This window comes from Orbicella faveolata, unplaced genomic scaffold (assembly GCF_042242905.1).
Source record: "Orbicella faveolata isolate gen_17 unplaced genomic scaffold, um_ofav_v1 contig_34, whole genome shotgun sequence".
NCBI classification, from domain to species: Eukaryota; Metazoa; Cnidaria; class Anthozoa; order Scleractinia; family Merulinidae; genus Orbicella; species Orbicella faveolata.
In genome coordinates this window covers 18762501-18785415 of record NW_028301563.1, presented here as the reverse complement: position 1 = coordinate 18785415, position 22915 = coordinate 18762501, and the positions used below count along the sequence as shown (strand labels likewise).

Sequence of the window (22915 nt, the reverse complement as noted above, 5' to 3'; positions counted from 1 at the left end):
TTCCGGAAAGGTGTGCAAAGTCTGAGAAAGGCCGGGGTTTTGATATCTTGTGCTTGAGAAGTCCTGTGGCGAGGGGGATGTGTGTTAATGCACCGCCTTGCACCGCACTGATGTACTCAGTTGCCAGGGCCTGGGGTTTTTCGTCCAGGTGAGGTTTAGTACTGAACTTAGTGTAAAAGAGAAGGGGCTAATTAATTTAAGTTGACCACACATGTATCAGTTATTACAGTCAACGCGCTTCGAAATGTATCTACTTGTGATACTTCACTTTGACTCTGCCCTAGGGAAGGTGGGGGGAGGTGCTCCATTATATCGGCTATATAGGTATGACCAGCGTCAGAGGGACGTTTTTTTAAGACATTTTAGTCAGAAGTGGAGTATCGATTTTGGTCATTTTGGGCTCAAACTGGGTATGGTTTTTGCACTCTAGTTTTGAATTAAGTATGTTTTTTTTTTAGAAGAAGCTACTTTTTTCATCATTATCGATAAGACCAGCAACTAAAGCCACTCACATTACCTTTAACATCATTCTGAACTAGAGAACTACGGCAGGTCTGAAACAGGGTATTAATTTAAGGGTCAGGCTATAAATAGGTTAGAAAAATCACAAACTTTGGTCTTAAATAAGGGTGAAATGCTTTGGGAAGCGGGCCGCACAGCCTCGCCAAATTTTTCAGAAAATAAAAGTATTGTGTGTGAGGCTAAATAAAGCTAAGAGGCAAAAGCATTTGACGCATGTGCCGGGCAGTCCTTCATTCGAATGGATGCGGCACTCCAGGTTTCGTTGTCAGTGACGCAGTATATTTATCTTTTCAAAAAGGACGCCTCATGTGTGACGACAGTTATGCAATTATTCCTCCACTTTCGCTTGATTATTATGAAGCTACAATACAAATGTTATCGGTGTTTTCATGGAAACCAGCTCTTGAAATGCCGCGGTATGTCGAAATACAAATTTTCTTATTTTTAAAAGCGCGCTCTAAGAAGTAAAGCTACTGGAATTGTGGCAGAAAATTCGAGAAATTAAAATAAATCTGGAAAATGTCGACACCTACGATATGAAGAAAACCTCACAAAAAAGCCATATTGTGCCTATTTTGCAATATACCAACGTTAATTAAATTACAAATATGATGAACTAGTTACCTTCCACAATATATTGTATCTGTAGTATCGTCCAAACGCACCAGGTGCGTGTTCTTTTCCCGTAAACAGTCACAGAAAAGGGGCGGGATTGTTATTCCCGACAAGTGTTCTGATTGACCAAAATTATGTCGCCGTAGTTGTGATCTTAATCAAATTTAAATCAAGCACGGAAAGAGATATCTTCGTTTCTCTAGAATACATCGTTTCAGTAAGATTTAGGAACATTTAACTCGCCAATTATTTCTACCTGCATGACATTTTAATTTCCTTTCTTTCCGTGTCACGAAATAAAATTTAGTTTCGAGAAGTTATTTTTGCTGAACATGTTTACCTTGTGAATTACAAGCGTTTACCCTTATAACATTCATATCCACTATGTCAATAAATCACTCTGAAACGGAAAACACTACCATTTCTTTGTTGAACTAAACAAACCTAACTGCTTCATCAGCTCAAAATATCGCATTGGTGGACAAATCGCGTGGTGTGGCGTGTCTCTACTTCAAAAGTATGTTTCTTTTTCACTATCACTATCAAGTCCAGTTCGCAGTTTTCTTGTGTAAGATAATACCGAGAAACGAGAGTTTCACTGAAATGTTGCAAATGACACATTTTGTTGCGATGCACCGAGTTTTGGCTGAAGTTTTGCCGCCGTATTTACATTAACAATTACAAACTTTACTGTGATTGGATATTCACGTAGGGGCCAAACCACCCCCCAAATGTTTCGACAGTTCATGGGTATTTCACATTATTTTGCATTGCTTAAAATATTGACTCTTTCTTCACCAAACTTGGCAGATGAGCAGGAGACCTATTGCCAATTATATTTACATGAAAAATGTCAGTAAATGTCAAAGTTGTGACGTCACAGCGATGACGTCATGTTTTTTCCCACTTTTGAAGTTCTCAATATGCATATTTTTTACAATGTGTTCGAAAGGGCACATCAAGGGGAATTGAAACCTTAAAAAATTTTGTCCATATCACAAAAATTAAATGAAATATGGCATTTTTAATCATGAAAAATAACTCTGCAAGATATGGATTCCCCCCTTTAGAAAAATCCCCAAATTGGAGCCGTAATTTTGTTCCAGCAAATGCAGCTATGTTGCAGATGTGATGTGCCAGATGACTAAAGCAAAAATAAAGAAGAAAATCGGAATAAAAAATTATCCCTATAGTGTTATTGCGTTAAAATTAGTTTTGTTACGTCATAACCTGTGACGTCACTCATTTTTTTACTGTTAATACCATCTTAACAAAGCCGAAAATCAAATTTCTAAAACCATACGATTTTTGACAACATCGAGCTTTCTATTTTTGTAGATTATTAGCCTTCCTAGAAAAAAAACTGAACAAAATAAACCAGAGAGACTGACTTAAGAAGGACAGTATGGTTAAGCAAATTCCGGGGGTACAGCAAAAAAATATTTAATTTACCATATCTCGAAAAATAATCATCATAACTAAAAACGGTTTTCGGCATTCTACTCCTCAAGTCAAGGCCTTTCCAATGACATGATCTTTGCATCAGATTTTACAAAAAATTATAGCACGTTTTGGTGACGTCATCAATTATGACGTCATAATCTGACATTTTGTCACAACTTCCAAATTAAAATAAACTGGAGAACAAAGAAAGCTTATCTGCCGAACTTGGTTCAGAAATATATAAACCAAGCAAATATAGCCTTCATGAAACATTAGGGGGGTGGTTTGGCCCCTACGTGATTACAAATCACTATGTAAATAGTTCACCCCTGAACTGAAAACAATACCGTTTCGTTTCTGAGGAAACGAAACAAAAAACCGACTACTCGTGGTCTTAAGTTCGCCGATGGCTTGTAAGGAAGATAATCGGTTTACAGAAAGTCAGAATGATATGGGGAGTCACTAAAAAATACGGCGTGTGCTGAGTCGACTGAGTTAGTATTGGCTGGTGGCAAAGGTTTGTTGCCCATTGACAAACTATTCAGGCTATTTTCCTTGTTCTGAGGGCCAGGCTCCTGAAGAATCGAGAAAAGGTTTTCTGAATTCGAAAGAGAATACGGCCGGTGGAAACAAAGACCGTTAACATAACCAACTGCCCTTCTGAGGTACTGGAGGTCTCAGATAGACGAATTACTGTTTTGTCGCGTTTAGATGGCGAGCTGTAAGCTTCTTATTCTGTCCAGACGGCTTTGTCTCCCGTTGAGTCAAAATAACGTGTCTTGAATACACGAATCCTGCGCAAAAGGCGACTTTCTGATATGCAGAATGCTGCACACTTTGCCGAAGGCTAATACATGGACAAGTCGATGGAGTCGAAGAGGGCCGGTTTGGACTCGAAGAGGGCCGGTTTGGCTGTTAAGATCCGCACCGGGTTGCGTAACAACCATTGTATGTGCTGACTTCAGGCCCGATTTATGAGCATTTGGCAAATGAGTTCCATCCTCTCCTTGAGACCTTTCGCTGTCCTTTTTCATTAGTTAAATGTAGAAGTAAATTTGGAACCAGGATAGCTCACAATTTTCAAACAACTTTAAGAAAACATGCCAACGTCATACTCGCATGTCATCACGTTTTGAAGCCATTTATAACGGCTGCGAAGGAGACTCCCTCCCGCTCCTCTCTACTTGACTTGGTATACGATTAGAAAACAAAACTACACAGCCAACGACATTTAAATGTGTAGGCTACTTTCTCTACAATAAATTTGAAACTTAGGGCTTTCTCTCGAACCTTGGACTGCAAGGCCGCCGATCAGACACCCGTATCTTAACGTATAAGCTTGCTCTTGCTTTCAGGCGGGAAGTTGACAAATAGGATTGCCGTAATACACGTGCTTGCTCGCCGATAAGCCCCCCCCCCCCCCCCCTCTCACACTAACCTACTTTTATTTCAGTTGTAGAGCTTCGTTCTTTCAGAAGAGCTCTTTATTTACTAAAAAAGCTAGTACTTCACGACCCTTCACATATATATATTTTTTATTTTGATCTACAGTACACAGTTATGCTCTCATCCAAAGCGCGGAAATGGTATCCAGTTATATTGTCCATTTATGATTTCTTAAGGTCTCTTAACGAACTTAAAGAACTCGGAGGGAGAACATATGCAAACGAGATGTTCATCGAAATACATGATATTGTATTGAGTAATTAATTTTCACTAGTACGGTAGACAATTTTATGACTACTTGACAATAAGTTTGTGAGGACATATCTCGAAATAATTTCATTTGTTAAATCTTTATTACTTACCTTTTGCCCTTCATTTCGTACCAGTGGTTTACTCGCTTTCATTAAGTATATAATAATATATTGAAAATCACGTTGTCAACATAATCACAGTACCATTAAAATATTAGATATTTTTACCTGGTTTCACTCCAATTTTCCTGTGACAATTATACTGAGAGTTGTGGAGTCGTCGTTGTAAAGCCGGCTATACATTAAATGCTATAGTGGATACAAGTATCTTTTTAATGAAGACGATTTCCATCTCGGATTTGCATATATTTGTCAATCAAGATACTGGACATACACAAAACCTTTGTGTCGATACATTGTCAAGAGACGACACATGTCGAGAATGAATTATGCGAAAATCATGGAGTAGGACATATTGTCTTAATCTATCAATCAAGGGGGGGGGGGGGAGATAATGCTTTTGAGCTTCTCTCACAAGCAAAAAAATCTGGAGAAAACTGTTCCAAACTCCAGGTGAGTACAACCGTTTCCATCCCGATAATACTTTTCTTTGAATGGTCTCAACTTGATATTGAATACGGGGACGGGAGAATAAAAAGTGATAAAATTTCCTGTAATACTTTCTATTTCAATCTTGACAATTTTGAACGGATTTGTAAAATAAGGATTAGGTACATGTACCTGTAAAACTATATTTTGGTTCGGTTTCTTGAAAGATCACACAGGACAAAAAGCCAATTGCAGAAAGTCATTATTTTGATTTCAAATAAACATTCGATGTACAGCTGTCAGTCTCAAAGCCTGATTACAATTTTAAAAATGCACAGTGCCTATTCATCTTTGATTGAGGAACAATGACTTTGTTACAGGTGCGCCGGAAGAAAACACTAGGCTTTTGATTACCATCTGCGCCGAATTCTCAACACAAGCCTTGTTTCCTGGATAGATACATCTTCGACCACCGCAGTAATGGTTTTACAGCCCCATGCTTTCCAAATTCAGAGTGAAGTGATCATTTCCACTCCTCTGTTCAATAACCATGCCGCATTATCCTCAGTTTCTTTCCGAACATAAAGTTTTAAACCAAGACTTGAGTTTGGACTTTTCTTGGGTAACAAAGTGGAATCGCAGGTTTCCACGTTCAAAGTGCGGCAGTAGGGAGCTTAAGCAACGACGACGACGACGCAGAGGACGATGCCTGGTAAAAAATGAATTTATATTTTACAAGCGAAATTCGCGATTGTCTAGATCTGTTCGGTATGCCAATGGCTCTAAAAACGTTCATAAGCTATATATGCAACGACGGCGTTCAATTCCAAATGGAAATACGAAAAATTAGCCGTCGTCGTCCACGTTCCGTAGACGACGCAGAACTTGGTAATTTCACGTTGTTGTTTTGCAGAGGACGGCAAAGAAATGTACAACGATTTATAACACACGTGCACAGCTATTGTTTTGCTCATTAAACCTTTGTTTGGTGACGTTCTCGTTGCCGTCGTCGTCGTGGTTTGCTTAAGCTCCCTAGTGTCCACGCGAGTCGCCAATTAGCACAAGAAGTAGATTAAAATTAAGACTTGGTTTGGAGAACCTTACGGTAAAAATCTTACGCCAAGCATTTCGCCCCAAGTTTGGTCTGGTAATCCCATGGGCCGACCGATAACAGCGACTGGTTCATCGTGAGTCAAGGCAATCTATATTTGGTACATGTTAAAGCTCTCATCTAATTCACTGGGTAATTTGACCAAGACTTTAATCACTTGGTATTGTTGTTGTTGTTTGCTGTGTTTTCGCTCCTTCTTCTTCTTCTTCTTCTTCTTCTTCTTTTTTCAAGGAAGGGCTATTTGTCGACTTGCCGTTTGGCATGTATCTCATCTTAAAAGAACTGAGTTCAAGAAGAAGATACAATCTTTAAAAACGCAAAGCAAAACAAAAAAGTTGAAAATGAAGTTGAAAAGCTTTTTTTCATATTTTTTGGTGCAATTGCAAGCATCATATTCTACTACAAAACACACAATAACCCAGTACAGGTAACAGTACGCCGATTACTAAACTACTTGGTGTTTATTTGCATTCAAGTATTTAACTTGTTACTTGTCATGGTTGACCGAAGTTAATTTACTCTCCGAACCACTCAAGGAAAAGTTGTTCAAGATCTAACAGATACTGCAAAACATCTTCGTCCTCTTCGTTTGGGTTTGAGCAAAAAAAGATCCCTGTGCCATAGACACAGCTCTTCTTAGTGCGAACGATAGCCCCACGGCTATCCTTGATAACCTCTTTGCTGGTCGATCCCTCGTGAGGTTCTGCTGGACCTATAGCAGGCGATATAAGTGTGTTAGTTCTATTAATTTCGTCAATCGACTGGACGGTGTGGACATTTCAGTTTGATCTGAATATGGTGATTCTAAGAAGACACGGCAATTAAGTTTGTGGTGCGTGGAAAACGAGCGATACATTTTTTTTGGGGGGGGGGGGGGGGTGGCAAAGGTCCGATGTAATATAGCCTATTATCGCGCTTTTTAAATTTTTTTTCGCGCGCCGTTTTTCGCGCTGCGCCCCAACTAACTGAACGCCTGGAAGAGATTAGATGTAATATCACGGTGTTGCAATAGCCAATTGCCTCTATGAGACGCGCCTGCAAGGAATCGTCCAAGATGATTGTATAGCAGGAGATTCAATGTAATACTCATTACTTTAACATGTGATACGGCTTGTTTGTTTGTTTGTTTGTTAATGACGTGTTTAAGTAGTTTCTGTTTTATCCTTGACTCTTGCACAAATTCAAGACTTGGTTGATTCAAGGTTGTCCTGCATGCATGCAAGACGTCTTAATAGTTACTTTAGATCGAAAGAAAGAAAGAAAGAAATATCGTGAGGTTGAAATCTTACATAGGCTCCCCTCCCTCAAGTACATTTTTAAGGGACCACTTATTTTTGACATGTAAAAATCAACACCCATTTTTTAGATGTCATAAAATGGCCTTAGGAGAGCAAAGCAACAATTAAAGCGCAGAGTGATTTTAGGCCGGCACTCGATCGTCTTACTCGTACAAACATGGTCCCTACCTTGTTCGTTTAAAGGTCTGCCAAAGACGAGCCAAGATGTGGAAAGGAACAGGAAAAGCCAAAGACAGTGAATGGGCGCCATCAATATCACCGTTTCTGAAAAATTATCACAGGATATCAACAAGGAGAAATTAATTTAGCTGGGAAATGATTTTTTTTCTGATCGGCAAGGCTAAAAAACTGAAGTGAAATAGGTTATATTATCTGTCAGTTGCAGCAACAACACTGAAAACACGACACTGAGAAAGCGTTTTCAGCGAATGAGCTGAGCCAGCCAGCTCTCATTTAGCAACACTGAGATACCACAAAACCCTTCACGGGAGGCTTACGGAATGACTGAACTTGTTTTGCATCGTTTCGATCCACTGTTCAAGAAAAAAATTCACCATGCAAGAGATCCAGAAATTATCCGAAACAACAGTAGATGGACACATGGATTACCAAAAAATTCAAACCAGATTGCCTAAAATCGCGCTGAAAATTATGTGTCTCTAATTTCCTTTCGACCCTACCGGAATCTCTCTGGACTGGAAAAGAACTAACAGACCGAGTCGCACCTTGTAATAGACAGGCATAGCGTGAATTTACCCGGAAAATGGTATTTTTTGCGCTTGTCTTCGCATTAAAACTGAACATTGTCGGCAGCTTGAACCCGGAGTAAAAATAGGCTACAATAACGATAATATTAGAGAGATCTAGAAAGCAAAATCAGTCACAGTGTATATACACGTTGTAGTTATCGAATACTGCATTATCGCAAGAGCTCGTACCGTCTTCTCTTGGCAACTTTATACCAAGTAAGATCTAAAAAGATAAATACATAAATAAATGAAATAACAAAAAACAAAAAACAACAACAAAAGCTTACCACAGTATAGTTTGCAATTCCCTCTGGCTTTGCGTTTTTACTTGACGTGAGCGATTTTTGAAGCCTTAGATCAGGATGGGAAATGACCGTATGGTACTCAGTTTGAAGCATGTGAAATGCCAGCCCACTGGATCAGTTGGACAGCGAAAAGAGCCAAATCTCAGTTGGAGTTATTGATGAAACGATTGAAAGCTTTTTGCTCCAAGTTAAAACTGATTTGAACTCTGTCGTGTCTAATTAAGCAGCAGTAACTACTGCCAAACGAGGGGTTTGGTTATGAGAATCACAGGTCGTTAGCGAAGTAATAGTTTCACTACAACGTTATAAGTATAGTGGACGCTATTTTTACTGGAGTAATTAACCCTATTAATTGATGCATTTCTATACAACAGTTTTTTTCAAGCAGCAGGGATGCCGGGGAGCTACATTAAATATGTACAAAAATGATTCTTACAGTCCATATTTAAGTGCAAAAAGACCCAAACTTAAATTACATTAACGTACGTAAGGCTCGGTCTAGACACTATTATTTATTCATTTATCTATTTATTTATTTATTTATTTATTTGGTTATTTATTCGTTCATTTTCTAAGAATGAACATTCTTCGTGCACAGGCTGAACATTCTTATTTTTCTGCCGGCTTCAGGCTGAATATATTCTTGAGTACATTCTTATAGGAACTGAACTATCAAATAGAACTATACATGGCATCTTTACGACCAACTGTCATGGCTATCATCTGTACCTTTTATCCGACCTTTCGATATGTCTATCATATGTGTCTTGTCCTAAGCTAATTTTTATCGATTGTCAGCTAGTTGTGTTCCAAAAAAGAATAAAAAATATAATAACAATAATAATTAACAACACTTTCCGATGATAAAGTAAAGCTCATCAAAAAACATGTTATCGTCATAATTTTTTTTATTCTATTTTCCATCAACATTAAATAAGCGAAAAAAAAAACCAAACAATTCGCTTTGACTTGTAGCTTTCAAAAGGCGATTCGGACGCTCCCATTTAGAGGTCTTAAAAAAAATTAGACAATTCATTCTATTTCAAAATTCTTGGTGCAGTTTGATAGTCAGCGCTATAAGCTTCAATTTAATATAGGGGTTTAGCAGTTTAAATCGGACGCGCTACAGCATTTGGACGCGACACACCTTTTTTAAGAGGTGTGTCGCGTCCAGTTACCGTGTACCTTAAAAGGTACACGGTAACTTTAAGTAACCCGGGCCATTCTTCAGGAACCTGAGATAAAGTTTACATAAATTTAGGGACCATTTCGTAAATTTATATACAGTGTCCCTTTAACCGTCTTGTCCTCTCCCAATTCTTAAAACTTGGGAATATTGCGACCCTTCTCTCTTCTCTCCCACTTTCCCTCTACTAGTATCGATAGTGACATAAACAGTGGTTTGTTTAAAATTCGAGAATCTGAAAAATCTATACTTCATAAGGTTGAGACCATTAAAGGATAATTGCTAAAGCTGTGCTGAAGTTTGCTTTGACCAAGTTTAACCACCCGCACAGAGTGAGCAGAAATGTAACTCAAGCTCTCTTAGTAAAAATTGATCTAAAAGGTTGTTACAGTTTGCGTTGTTATATTTCGCGTAATTAGCATTGAAAAGTTGTTACATTTTGCGTCAAAAATGGTTACAATTCGGGTTAATGTTGCTGTATTTAACAATTATTAAATTCGGTAGCGTACTTGGAAATTATAGCTTAATTTTATTGGACTTTAAATTTACAAAACGACCGGTTGTTGATGTTACAAAACAACAACAACAAGTGGGAAATCACAATCATGTATAATTCAAGGAACTTCTACCAAATGAAGGATATACAACCTTGGTCAGAAAGTTGGAAAAGAGTTCAAGTTAATTTGAGTCATCGAGAAGAGTAATAATCTTGCACTTGCACATTCCAGTTATAAAAATACTGCCAAAAGCTTTGAGCACCACGTGACACAGACGTTGTGCCAAAATTATTCTCGGAAAGAATTCTTTCAGCTTTCCCTTGCTGGGACTGCCTTGGCGTTTCGAGCTGGATGTGTGGATCTGATTGTTGACCAGTTTCAGAGTCAGGGACAGAAATATATTAGCGTCCGATTCATCTTCAGAATCTTCGAGCCCACCCTGATGGTTTTTCTTGGCTGGTAACGAACCGCGAGCCGATTTCGGTTCAGCTCAAAATACTCCTTGAGGGGTTTTTCGCAAGGACAGAATGGTTAGCGCCAGCTAGAGTTTATTCTCTCGTCCTCGTCGGCCAGGAGAGAGACCGAGGTAAAACTAGGTCGTCCTCTGTAGCTGTGTGGGATTTTTAATCTCTGCCGGTCCGAGCTCCCCGCTGTCGAACAGTTTCTTCGTCTGCTCATTGCAAATCACTGGAAATTGGTTTCTTGCCGTTTCGTATGGACTAGGCCAGCAATGTTGCCCGTTTTTCTGAGGTCTTTTACAAATGCTCTAATACTTTATTTGCCTCAGTAAAAGCGGGGTCAGAGATAATGAAAAACGGTTTATTTCAGTGTTGAGCGGCGGCGAGCGAAGGAAAAGATCAACTGGCGACTCTCAGATGGTTTACTGATGAACTTTTGTAAACTGACGCGCCATCCTTCTTCCTCGCAGACGTGCAAAAACTCTTCAGAAAAACATTCAGTTCTTCTTTTGACATTTCTTTTATTGGTTTCGAAAATTTGGTGCCACCAGGACTAGCAAGCCATTCAGCATCATTAAAGTAAAAATTGTTGTTGTTACGTAATCTTCCTGACTGCGTAAAATCTCGACGTTCATATTTGAAATTTTGGCTTCACGCAAAAAATTTATGCCGAGCGACATTTACCCCATTAATTTCCATACAAGGTCGAACGCAGGTAATGGCTGGTAACCGAGATACAGTGAACCAATAAGAAAGCAAGAATTGCGTTATCCGAGGTTGAGAATTTAATAATTTGCTTTAATGTTACATTTAGCGTTAGTTGTTACAATTTGCGGCGTAATACGGAGAAATCACAGCTTGTTATTTCTAATTTTCCAGTATCCCAGAAAAGTCGAATTGAAGTTAGCATGAGTAAAGCAAGCTGGCTTATGTAAATTGAAGTACCTTTACAAGCATTTTATAAACAATCCGCATATGCGTTAACCCGAGGATCGAAGGCTGTATTTTCAGCGCGCGTGAAACTCGGCCGTCATTTCATGTTGAAAAATATCGAATCTCAGCTTCCAGTGTTCGTCAGAAGTAGCTCAACCTCTCAGCTTTAAAGCTCTCGGAACGCTCCGGTTTACTAAATGCAAATCTATGTTCACATTTTTAGGCGAAAAGTTTAAGTTCTCAAAACTTGCAACCTACTTTCACACGTTCTTTTTCGTACTTACAAACAATCTACTGGGCAGTACAAAAGGATACGCATTCAACTGTCTAGCGCGACATATTTAATAGAGGGATATCGTTATGAAACCCCGCAAAGTTCTTTGTTGTATGTTTTTGTTCGCTCTTTTGGCCTTGACGTTGTGCAAAACACAATAGTCGTTTATTAATGACCGAGGAACTAACCAATAGAAACATTTTGGTTATGTAATTCATGTTTAGTGTACGAGCGCAAAGCAAAAGATTGTGCACGGTCGTGGGCATTCCAACATAAATCTTGGCATCTTTGTTTGCTCCTTTGATGTTTACCGGGGTTCATAACAAGTCCCCTATATTAACTATGAGCGCGAGGTAGCTTAGTTTAGCTATTGTCCTCCTTTATTTTAGATCGGTTAAAAAGGTCTTCCTGAAAATGTCTCAATTCTTTCCAGATCAAATAACTTTCGGTCTTAAAGTGCACCTAACCCCAACTTTTTGTTTTTTTTTTTCGGTAAAACGAATCTAGACTTCATTTGAAACATTTGGGCGAAGAAATTTTTGAATTTGGTTGAATCCTCGATTTTCTATGCCCTTTCAAAGTCGCGCTTGAAGTGTTACACGACCGCGTTTTAGGGAGTCTGGGGAGGCGGTACCTGATGACGTCTACCCAGGAACCAAACACGATAGCGCCTCAGTCATCTCTCTGTATTTGGTCGAGAAAATGGAACACAAAACTAATCGTTCCGATGTATTTTGGGACTAAAACGTCCAAGTTTTGTCTTAGAATCGTTTCTTTTTCGTCACCGGAGCCAGAGTTAAGTTTCGATTCGGAAGACTCCGAAATAAACTTCGATCGAGCACGTTCGACAACTGTGAACTCGTTGCTTAGAGCTTTGAGAGAAATTTACAATATTTCAAGCGACGAAGGAGACTTCTTTGCGGACGAGCTGGTTGTATATTAGGAATGGAAAGCTAGATACGAAGTGGAGGAGCAGGCAAACGAAAAGCAGGAAAGAAAACTCAAGGACTGCTTTAGATGGTAATTTCGTCAACTAAACATAAGATTTCCACGCGTGTTTATAGCCCGTTTACATTTGTCCTTAGCGAGAATGTATTCTGTCAAGGTGTGATTGTTCTGTTAAATCCATTTTGTGTTTTACTTTCAGTTGAATGCTTCATGTTTATAAGAGCAGGGTACGTGTTGCAGTTTTCAAGACTTGATGACCTTCAAAACATTGGCTTCGATCGATTAAAAATCGTATTGTTTGGACCAGTATTTTTGAAGCTGCGGGAAGCAAGGCGGAAGGAAAAATTTCACACAATTACCGATTTCACATTGTCACACGTTTTAAGTCGTAACTCCAAATAATCAATGTAAATTGTACTCAAAGTTTGCAGTGAAATTCGTCGGATAAGCGAAAAGGATGTATTCCCTAAGCGGTCCGCAGATAATGTTACGGGGTCATATTTTCGACGCTATTGCACAGAATCTTTGTCGCACTGCTGATTTCCAAACCTTCGAAAAACTCTGTGAGTCTAACAATTTTGTTATCACGTAATTCTAAAGGATTAATCTTCGACTTTCATCTAAATCGAAAGAGAAATAAGTGTTGGTTAGCGGCGTACAGTTGCGATCTATTTACATATCAGTATAACGCTTCTTGATCATGATCGGATCAAACAACTATGCCGGTTATGTTATAAAAAATACTGCGGGATTGGAAGATATAGGTTGTCGGTAGTATTTCTACAAATTTCTGGTTAGCTTTAAGCAGAAAATTTATGAAAATAGCGTTCGATAGTCTGCGGAACAAATTCCAGTGAGAGTTCTTCAATGACTCTCATAGATTCAGATTCGTTTACGACTATATTGCACCATTAGCCGACCATCGTCAGTAAATAGTACAGTATATCTTTCTTTAAATCTGGAATGTTGCTGCAACAGCCGATAGAACTTCTGGAAGGCGTTTCTGCGCGCTTTTCGAATGGATATTGCACCATCCTGAAGGAAATGAGAGGACGTGAGATATCCAACCTTCCTGAGTAGACGTCACAAGAGCCGCTAGACGCATGCTCCTCAAACTCGGTCGTGAAATAAAATGGCGGTATTTTGGAGCTATTTTCGAGATTTCGTCGGGGCACAGGAAATCGAGGATTTAACGGAATCCAATTTTTTTTTTTTTTTTCGCAGAGAAAAATTTGGGGGTTAGGTGCACTTTAACGGGAAAATCTCAATCCTCAGCCTTGCCGAATTGACCTAGCTATCATCCGGTCAATACCGAGACGGCAAGGTCTCGGTCTGAGATTTTCCCGTAAAGACTTAACACTCGGCTTATTAAGTAGTTAATCATCGCTAACAATCAAAGACTAATCAGTTGATTATATGTACTCATTGCTTACCCATCGATTACTCGTCAATGTCATTACCGGATCATCGATTATATATTAGCTGAGCTCCTGCGCGCCAAAGGCATACGGGCGAAACCATCAAAAATTCAGTTGTCACGTGTTTGTCCGTCCGTCCGTCCGTATGTGCACACGTCCGTTCGACATATGCACTGCACGTGCGTGATCCGAGACCCATACTACACCTTGAAAAATAAAAGAGAGTAACACCATTACCACAGGTACCCACTGCCCATATCGCGGGCTCAAGCTTAGAGCTAGAGTCGACCGCTTACCAGGTAAGATTGAATCGCCGACTCACGCCAGGTCAATACTCCGGGGGAGAGGGAGTGGGCTCGTCCAAAGGCAACAATTCGGTGCGAATAAACCCCTGGGGTGTTGTTGACTTTTCTTCCGAAGTATTCCTTGCACAATCCTCTCTTCGAAAATCCCTGATACATGGCAACAATCTTGGAAAAATTCGGCACGCTTTTTTGTTAAGTTTTTCACATAAAAGAAAAAGTGTGAAGCCGCACGCCGAAACAAGAGACCTTCCCGCATTCCACTTCAGTGGGTACGAACAATAGCACCAGAGCGAGGTTAGGGTGGACATTTTCATACATTTGCTGTATTTTTGTCCACCCTGACCTCGACTCGGTGCCGTTGTTTGTTGGAATACGGGAAAGATCTATTTAATGCTCACAATTAATATTTTTTGGAGTCTGATCCAAGAAAAATCAGTAGTTCGAGTTCCGCTTTTAGGCTTGGCTAAATCTATATATTGTGTCTGCTTTTATACATGCGTCGTATTATATTCGTGATTCGCAGCTTTACACACTTGGCCCAGGATAAAGTCAAACCGACTTCTGCCGGCCGTCGGTTTGGCTTTATCCTGCGACACAAATAGAGATTTTTTTTAAAACGGGTATATAATTTTATTCACAAGACTTCTGTTCATGAGGACAACTGGCGTAGCACAAATCTACTAGGACTTTATTACTAACACGAAATCTGCTCCACATTCATGTGCACATTTCTTATTACATTACGTACCATCATACCACAGAAATAGAGAATACCTTACCCGCCACATAAATCATAATTATTTTCTTTTAATTAAACATCGAAGCCTCAATCTCAATTCTGTGAACTGTATACTTCTTTCTCGAATTTTGTGCATGTCTCGAGCGTGGTCTCATAGCTACAGAATTAAATTTTTTCGTTTCAATCGCATTTCCGGCTATAAAATACGGAAAAAAGGAAGACTGTGTTGGCGCTGGAACTAGTGTGTAAAAATCAACGGAAGCAGGCAAGAAATTATCAAAAGAATATCTGAAGACAAAAATTATTATACAAAATAAAAATAAGGGACAAAGGATAAAAGCTTTCAAACGAATGAACTTTCCATTCAGTGTTCAGAACAAATTGGTTTCACTTGTTAATGTCCGTTATCTTCTAAGTTCCTTACACAGCACCTATAAAGCAGTTAATGAGACTGTATTGCATTCTTTGTTTCCTGATATCGAGAATATTCATGGTTTCGTAAGTGTTATCAGCTTCAACGGTAACATTCAGATAACACTTGCATTAAATGTATTACACTTACGCACTTTTACTTATATTACACTTGTATACACTTATGCACTTGAATTAAGTTTTGATAGCAAGTCACCTATTTAAGGAAACTTATAAACATGTTTAAATCTGAGTTGTTTCTCGCTAAAAAAAAAAGCTATTAAAGCATTACTCTCCAAATGAAGCATTTGCCTGTCATCAGAATCTCCACTTCGTAGACTGACCAACGTTTTTATGTGAAAGATAGGTATAAATTTCCCTTAAGATGGATTGTCCGAGCGATCAAGTGGTTCTGACAGATTACAAATTAAGAAATTTGCCTACCCTAATACCTTCCAAGTGGCACCATCTATTCCGACATGATGTCACATGACGATCGAAGGCCCCGAATGTGATATATTAAACAAGTTTTAGATTAGGAGCTCGAGATTTCTATCGCGTGATAGTTGACGAGGGCGCACTATCATCTAACTGTTTTAGTAAACGCTGGTTGATTTATGCTAAATGTATATATATAGCACAGTATTCGCATTAGTGAGTAAATCATCTCACTTATTGTCCAGCCCCCATTTTTTCGCATTTCTTCCTTATTTTTCAGGCATTTCTTGGTTTTCCAAAAAGTTGGGGGGCACCCATTTCTCCTCGACTTATACGATCGAAAGTGTTCAATAGATCGTAAGAGATCGTTTCACTGATAACCGAGTCTTTCTTGTATTCGGGGTGCTCGTCGACGAATCTGCGAATCCACTGCGCTGTCGTCAGCAGCTCACCTAAAGCAAAGGAAAGGTATGACTCTCATATTCGTGCCCGAGGACATAAAACTATCAAACGCTAAACAAGGCACCAAATAAACTGTCTATATATACAGGTATTGGTCAGGTGACAAAGCCACGCCCACCAGGCCGACGTTTATCTCTGTTCATGAAGCAAATAGATACGTCCAGCACGAGAACATAAAATGTACAACCTTGCCAGCATTCAAACTGGGAATCTCTTCATGGTAACAGTCATTGGGCAACTACCCCTCCCAGGACTACACCTGGAAGGATTTTGCCCTCTTGCAGTCTTGTGTGTACTCCGATTTAAAACCAACGCGTAGGTGTAACATATTTCAAAATGTTATAGATGCAGTGACTTGTTCCAGAAAGAAACGGCTACGGAATAATATATATATATATATATATATATATATATATATATATATATATATATATATATATATATATATATATGTATATATATATATATACATTTTAATTTGCTGTTGTTTAACTGAGATTTACAAAGTTTGTCCTATCATACATGAAAATCAATTTTCATAAGGCATTAGATGGACCAATAATATCAAAACTGATTTACCACTCACCTGAAGCTCTCCTCGAGATAAGTTTCAAATATTGGGAAATGGTACAGTGCGTGTCAATGTCGACATCCACGTTGCTAAGGTAATATTCGATCAGCGGTATGAGTCCGGGGAATTCACCTTCCTATAAAAGGAGAAACATGAAAGACCATGAAGACAGCAGGGAATCATAACGAAACAACAACAACAGCAACAACAACAACAACAGAACGTGAGACAATGAAAGTAATAAGAACCAACTCCCCCCCCCCCCTAAAAAAAAAAGTAGCAAAACAAATAAACAAAGGGAATAAATGTGACTTGAGTCCTATTTAGCCGAGCATGCAAGATCCCCGGACACTTCCTATTTACTTTTATTTTTATAACGTCAATAATTAGTTATTATTGCGACGTAAAAAAATCATCTTAAAGTAGAAGTATTTTGGCAGTTATAAAGTTGGAAAAAAAAATGACGAAATAATAAACCACAAAGACGCGAAATTGAACTACACATATGTAAAGCTGATGTGGGACATGGCAGAGTCAGTGTAAATTCCTTCACAAACGAAAAACGTGTAACAGATACATTTCCAGTCGGCATATATCTCACCTTGCCGTTGACAATTGTGTCAATCGTCATCAGCTCAAATTCGTCTGAATCACAGTTATGACCGTCTCCATTAGTCACAGTGGAGCCTTGGAAAAGAAAATCACGAGAGCATTATCGACTAAACTTGAATCCCCGCGCGAAAACCATACAGCAGGAAATAAAATCGCCAAAGTAAATGGTGTAGCACAACAGGGCTGAAACAAACTAGATCAGTTGCCCTCATTTTGCACAAACTAGTGCATGCCGAGAAGTAAGAGCAGGTAAGCCAATGACTGGCTGTTTGTGTACATGCGACAAAATTCTACTGAGCGCCGGAGTTTCGCATTACACATTGTCACGAATCACTTAATCAAACGAAATGTTCGAACCATCTCGCTCTTTCGCATACTGCTCTGCCTAGTCTTTTCTAGGGCAAATTTTTTACAAATTACTGTAACTGCTACTCTCAAGTAAAAGAGAAGAAAAGTTCATCTAACATTTCTTCAAAGTTTTCCTGAAGAAAAACTTTCCCTGACGGACAGCATCTCTTTCTCCAGCGGTGACCATATTCTCGTCAACCTATAACAAACGTTGCAGATATTTTTATATAATGTTTCCTTTGATTGTTATTTTCAAAAAAGAGTCACAAATTATCCAAATTAAAAGTGAATTATGAAAATTAAAAGCAAATTATCATAATTTTATTATAATAACTAGCATAACGTTACACAAAATGAAAATGAATTTTCTAACTAAAATTATGACGATTTATGCAAATATAAAACGCGACGTGGTTATTTCAGAGGCTGCAGTTACAACATGTAAGGCTCATGTATGGTCCCACCCAGGTACAACCTTGGCTTGGTCAGATACATAATAGGTGGTCCAAGACTATGACCAGAACGAACAGGCCTTCTTTCTCACTTATGAGTTGACAGAATTCTGTTTTTCTAAGAGAGCATGAAGGGTGAGATAGTTAATTCCCAAGAGAGGTTTTATTCACAAGGTAATTACTCTCTAGTAATTTTAAGATCACTTGCGATTTTATAAGGGTCTAGAAATAGCCAATCCTGTGACCCAGAGTTTTGGTCACGTGTGCAGCCTAAACTGCTTTACGCGTGCGTAGTAACATTAACCGCGGAGGTAAGTTAGTCGCTCGTCTAAATATAAGTTGAAAGGGACTACCTTTGGAATAAGGCCTGTATGGGGGATTGGCTCCCTACCCTTCATTCTCTCTGGGTTATTTTCATTTTCTCACCTTGGACAAGGGAGTAAGCAGATTGAGGTGAAACGATAAAATGGCTCTCGTGAGAAGCACAATGAAAGCTACAAAGGCGGCATTTTCAAAGTCTGTCAGTTGCACCTGGTAAAAATAATAAAAGGAAAAGAAACAATCAGTGCAGTTAACGAAGAAATGATTATAAAAAATCAGTCAGCTGCATTTGCCTTGGGTTTACTAAAGAAAAATGTTACGTTGTTTTTACATAAATTTAAATTGATGATTAAAGAGAGAGAAAACCAAACAACGAGCGACCAAATTTAGTTATTTATTCTGAATTTCAAGTCTTCGGCGTTGTTCGCTATTTCCGACATTTAGCTTAGACTTCTAATCGTTTATTTATTCACTATGACCTTTAAATCTTCGAAAATTCCAGTGAGTGACTTTAAAGGAAAAAAAATTGTCGTGGACGATTAATTGAGATTGGGTATAAAGTCTAGGTCTTTCTGTTAAATTTAACGTGTAATATTAAAACCAATTTTATTGGTTCTCTCCATGAATCTGCTGCCCTCGTAGGGATAACCAATGATCTTAGCTTAGAAAGACGTCACGGAATAGAAACAAATCCTACTATCTGCAATTGCTTTTGAATCAACCATTGATGGCAAATATTCTTCTTCTTATCACTTTGTTTAGGAGTGGAAAGTTAAACCTGAGTAAACTTCTACACTATATTACATCACAGGCTCTGAACTCTACTCTCCAACCGATGGACGAGTTAGGGGGAGGCGGTTTGAAACGCATGGTCTGCCAGTTGGTGGACTGGATATTCTGAGGAGCAAAATAAAACACATTGTCCGTTAAGCGATGGACACTTCATCTTTATGCCAAAGTAGGGGACGAAGGATTCTACACTTCTTTCGTCGAACAATCGATTAGTAGGTTTCCATAACATAAAATTGTCCATTGATACAAGGATTGGGATGCACTTTATATTGAGCTTACCTCAAAATGATTCGTATTCTGTTCATCGTCTTCATAGATATGCTCACGGAACAAGGTCAAAGGATCCCGGATAAATAAGTGCGCAAAATGGCGAGCCAACTGTTGATCGATTCGTAACAGTGAGAAACAAAACAGAAGATATGTAAGAAAAATATATACACAAATCCTGAAAAAACGGTCGTCATGTTGCCCCCCCCCCCTTTTTTTTCCTTTTTTTTTTTTCGTTTGAAAACGAAAGACAGCGCACACGCAAAACACACACAGCGAGGTGGTAAAGTCAATTTTAAGTTGCATGACTTTTAGGATAGTAAATGAAAAACCTGCTCATGTGAAGTCATATCAACGTCAATAACTGGATGATTGGAGAGAGCCAGGAGCCCATGAGCTGACAGAGCTTCTAGCTACAAATAAAATAGAGGAGTTGTTGCTTGATCGATGAAGTTTACTTCATACGTTCAACAATTTTAATGATATCACTAACCGCCATCCACCAGCTGCTGAAAAATCTCATTGTCGTACACCAAGTCGATATCACTGTACTTAATTTCCTCTGGTGACAGGTATGTACTGATGGAATCATATCGCGACTTCGGAATCACAAACCTGTTTTCCTTCAAAGGCTGCAGGACGGGGCCAAAGAAAAAGAAATTTCAAATACCGAGAAGAAAAATCTACGTGCACAAAGCATGAAAATGTTTCGAAAATTTGGTGGTAGAGGTCAGATTAGTAACTGGTGATTTTCAGTTCGAAGTGGAAGGAAAAGGTGTTAAAAGCAATGAAAGTTTAATTTCTTATGTACATTTTGTACCTTGAAAAATCTCTGGAGTTGCCAACGTACCCAGCCCTTACTAGATGGCAATTTTCGCTGTAGCTTACGGAGAACCCTGAGTACTTTTAATGAAGACATTAAATCTCCCTGTCAATGATAACCCAAGTATTCTTATCATCTGTAAAATTGCAAGGGGAAGTTACGTCAACTTCATCAACAATTAGGACTTTGAAATTTTAAAGTATAATTGGAATTTTAGAATTCAATTTATCTAAATTTTTTAAACTTATTTTAAACACTGTCACCTATTCGTGGATTAATTCTGCTATGATTTTTTGACAACTATGAAATTATATTGAAGTTTATTCTTTTACTGTGGGCAGCGACCTTTGCCGCAGTTTGGTATAGCTGTCAAGTTTATCATTGCTGTTCTTCTTCTAACTCACCTCCAGTCCTCTCTCCTCAGGTGTGCGATCATCCACTGAGCCTGCTATCACACTCCAGCGGCAATCAAGATCTGCGAGGTATCCACGATGAATTGGCGTACCTGCTGACAGTGCCATCTTCAAGAAAAGAGGAAGAGACGTCTTTGGAGTTAAACTGTTAAAATGGGTACCTAGACGAATTTCAGTTAAAGGTTTATAACAAACAAGCTTAACACAATTTTTTTCTTCATTCTCCCGTACTGCTCCGAGCAGCAGGGAGTGTCGTTTCATTCATTTTTTTTTCTTTTTGTCACTTACTAATATCGGGGCGACCACTGCCAGCTGATCATACAGGTATCTTGCTTCGCTGATACTACATGCTTGGAAAGTCGTCTGCATTGTCAAATAAAAAAAAGCAGCAAGTTGTTAGCATTATACACAACGTACACAGAGAATGAACTGGACCGGGAAGCAGACGAAAAATTGAAATTTTCTGTAAAAAACTTCCATGCTTTCGGAGCTTATTTTTGGTCACGCGCAACGTGATAAGATATAACTAATGCAAATTATGCTGTTATCTGATGAGCCAATCAGGTGATAAACCGATGCTAGTTAAGAATTACTAGCTTATGAACTCAAGATCTCCGTCCCATTAACTCCCGCCTCAGAGAAATGGAGAGTGAATAGCCTAATGGTTTTAGGGTAATACTAAATAAATTCCTTTCAAATACTAACTTCCTATTATTCTTAGAATTAATCAGTTTCTTGGACTGAAGTTTGAGCTTTTAAAGTCTCGTAACGGTAAATGTCCTTCTTTTTGCCTTCTCCGGAATTTAATTATCCATTGTCCTTCTAAATCTTCCTCCGACTGCTTCGAAGAAAGAAGAAAACGTCACCATTTTGTTCACCACGTTAAGCCGATGCACACTAATGACTGATAGTGTGTGATGGCTCGGTCATGCGGTGGAAGTATATCTTTCTCCGCAGTTCAAATATACAGGATCTTTCACCTATTCACTTGTATACTAGTAGATTAGTGTTAGTAGAAGTAACATTCTTTTTTATGGGATTTTTTTTTTTTTTTTTTCTGTTTGATTTTGGTTTTGCCCCACCTAGCAACCCTGTTACACATTTTCCCGTACTTGATATCCATGTTCCATGTTCTCCTCCACTTGACATTCGTACTCCAAATTCCACCACCACCCCTTCCCGCTTAGCACATTTTTAACATGATTTCCCGTGCTAGGCATCCCAGGGTCCATGTTTTCTCTCGCTTAGCAACCGTATGTAATATCACGTTTAAACGGTTTTATAAGCGCAGGTTGTAGAAACCGACTGACTACTCGGATTAACACAGTAACTAATTTCCGTGAGATTTACCTGAAGACAGCATATCCCCAAGCCGAACCCCACACAGTCCAGATAGATGTGATCTGGCGAGGCAGCCTTGGCAGCTTCACCTTCGACATCGGGAAATTTCTCAATGAATGGTGACGGCGTGTTCAAATCTTTAAATACTGTTCATCAAAAACAAAATGACAGAACATAACTGCACATGGTTCATGCCAGCTAGTCAAAATATATTATAACAATATCGATATTAGATTGTCTAGCATACAAAGTTATGTATTCGGTACAGGTTTCATTATGAGATACAATGTCTCAAATCCAACTCTTATGACGGTCTCGCCAGCTAACACTAGATAAGTGAATGGAAGCCAGAAGATGTGGGCCGGGGATAGATTGCTTACTGACAGTTATAGTAGATTGTCAATATTATGGTCTGTTTTTATTTTTTTGGGGGGGGGGGGGGAGGGGGGTGAGGTGGGGGGCCGGATGGGGGTGCTTAAGTGGGTGAGTGTGTCAATTTGACATACTAACCTGTGTGAGCCCCCCTACCCCCGTTTCCTAATCACCCCAACTCCCTCTCCATTATTTAAAAAAAAAAAAAACAATGTTCATACGCAACTAATAGGACATGTATGTGT

At 38.9% G+C, this 22915-nt stretch overlaps 1 protein-coding gene and 1 long non-coding RNA gene across 4 annotated transcripts in view; both read right to left on the bottom strand.

Moving 5' to 3' along the window:
- Positions 1-6279: 6279 nt before the first annotated feature.
- Positions 6280-8336, bottom strand: LOC149105130 (uncharacterized). Its single transcript, XR_016201613.1, has 3 exons — positions 8272-8336; positions 7404-7499; positions 6280-6649 (listed from the first exon to the last, which is right to left on the bottom strand). It is a non-coding gene; the product is annotated as an uncharacterized LOC149105130 (long non-coding RNA).
- Positions 8337-14975: 6639 nt separating this feature from the next.
- The window catches only part of LOC110053185 (glutamate--cysteine ligase catalytic subunit-like), a 35736-nt gene continuing 27796 nt past the window's right edge, over positions 14976-22915 (bottom strand). For all 3 annotated transcript variants that reach the window (XM_089271139.1, XM_089271138.1, XM_089271137.1), the window contains exons 9-19: positions 22308-22444; positions 21246-21320; positions 20949-21065; positions 20215-20353; positions 19734-19846; positions 19467-19559; positions 18768-18872; positions 18007-18088; positions 17531-17616; positions 16945-17065; positions 14976-16348 (exon numbers count right to left, since the gene is read on the bottom strand). In XM_089271139.1, coding sequence (XP_089127265.1) covers positions 16173-16348; positions 16945-17065; positions 17531-17616; positions 18007-18088; positions 18768-18872; positions 19467-19559; positions 19734-19846; positions 20215-20353; positions 20949-21065; positions 21246-21320; positions 22308-22444 — 1244 coding nt within the window. In that variant the 3' untranslated portion in view covers positions 14976-16172. The remainder of the gene's footprint in view (positions 16349-16944; positions 17066-17530; positions 17617-18006; positions 18089-18767; positions 18873-19466; positions 19560-19733; positions 19847-20214; positions 20354-20948; positions 21066-21245; positions 21321-22307; positions 22445-22915) is intronic.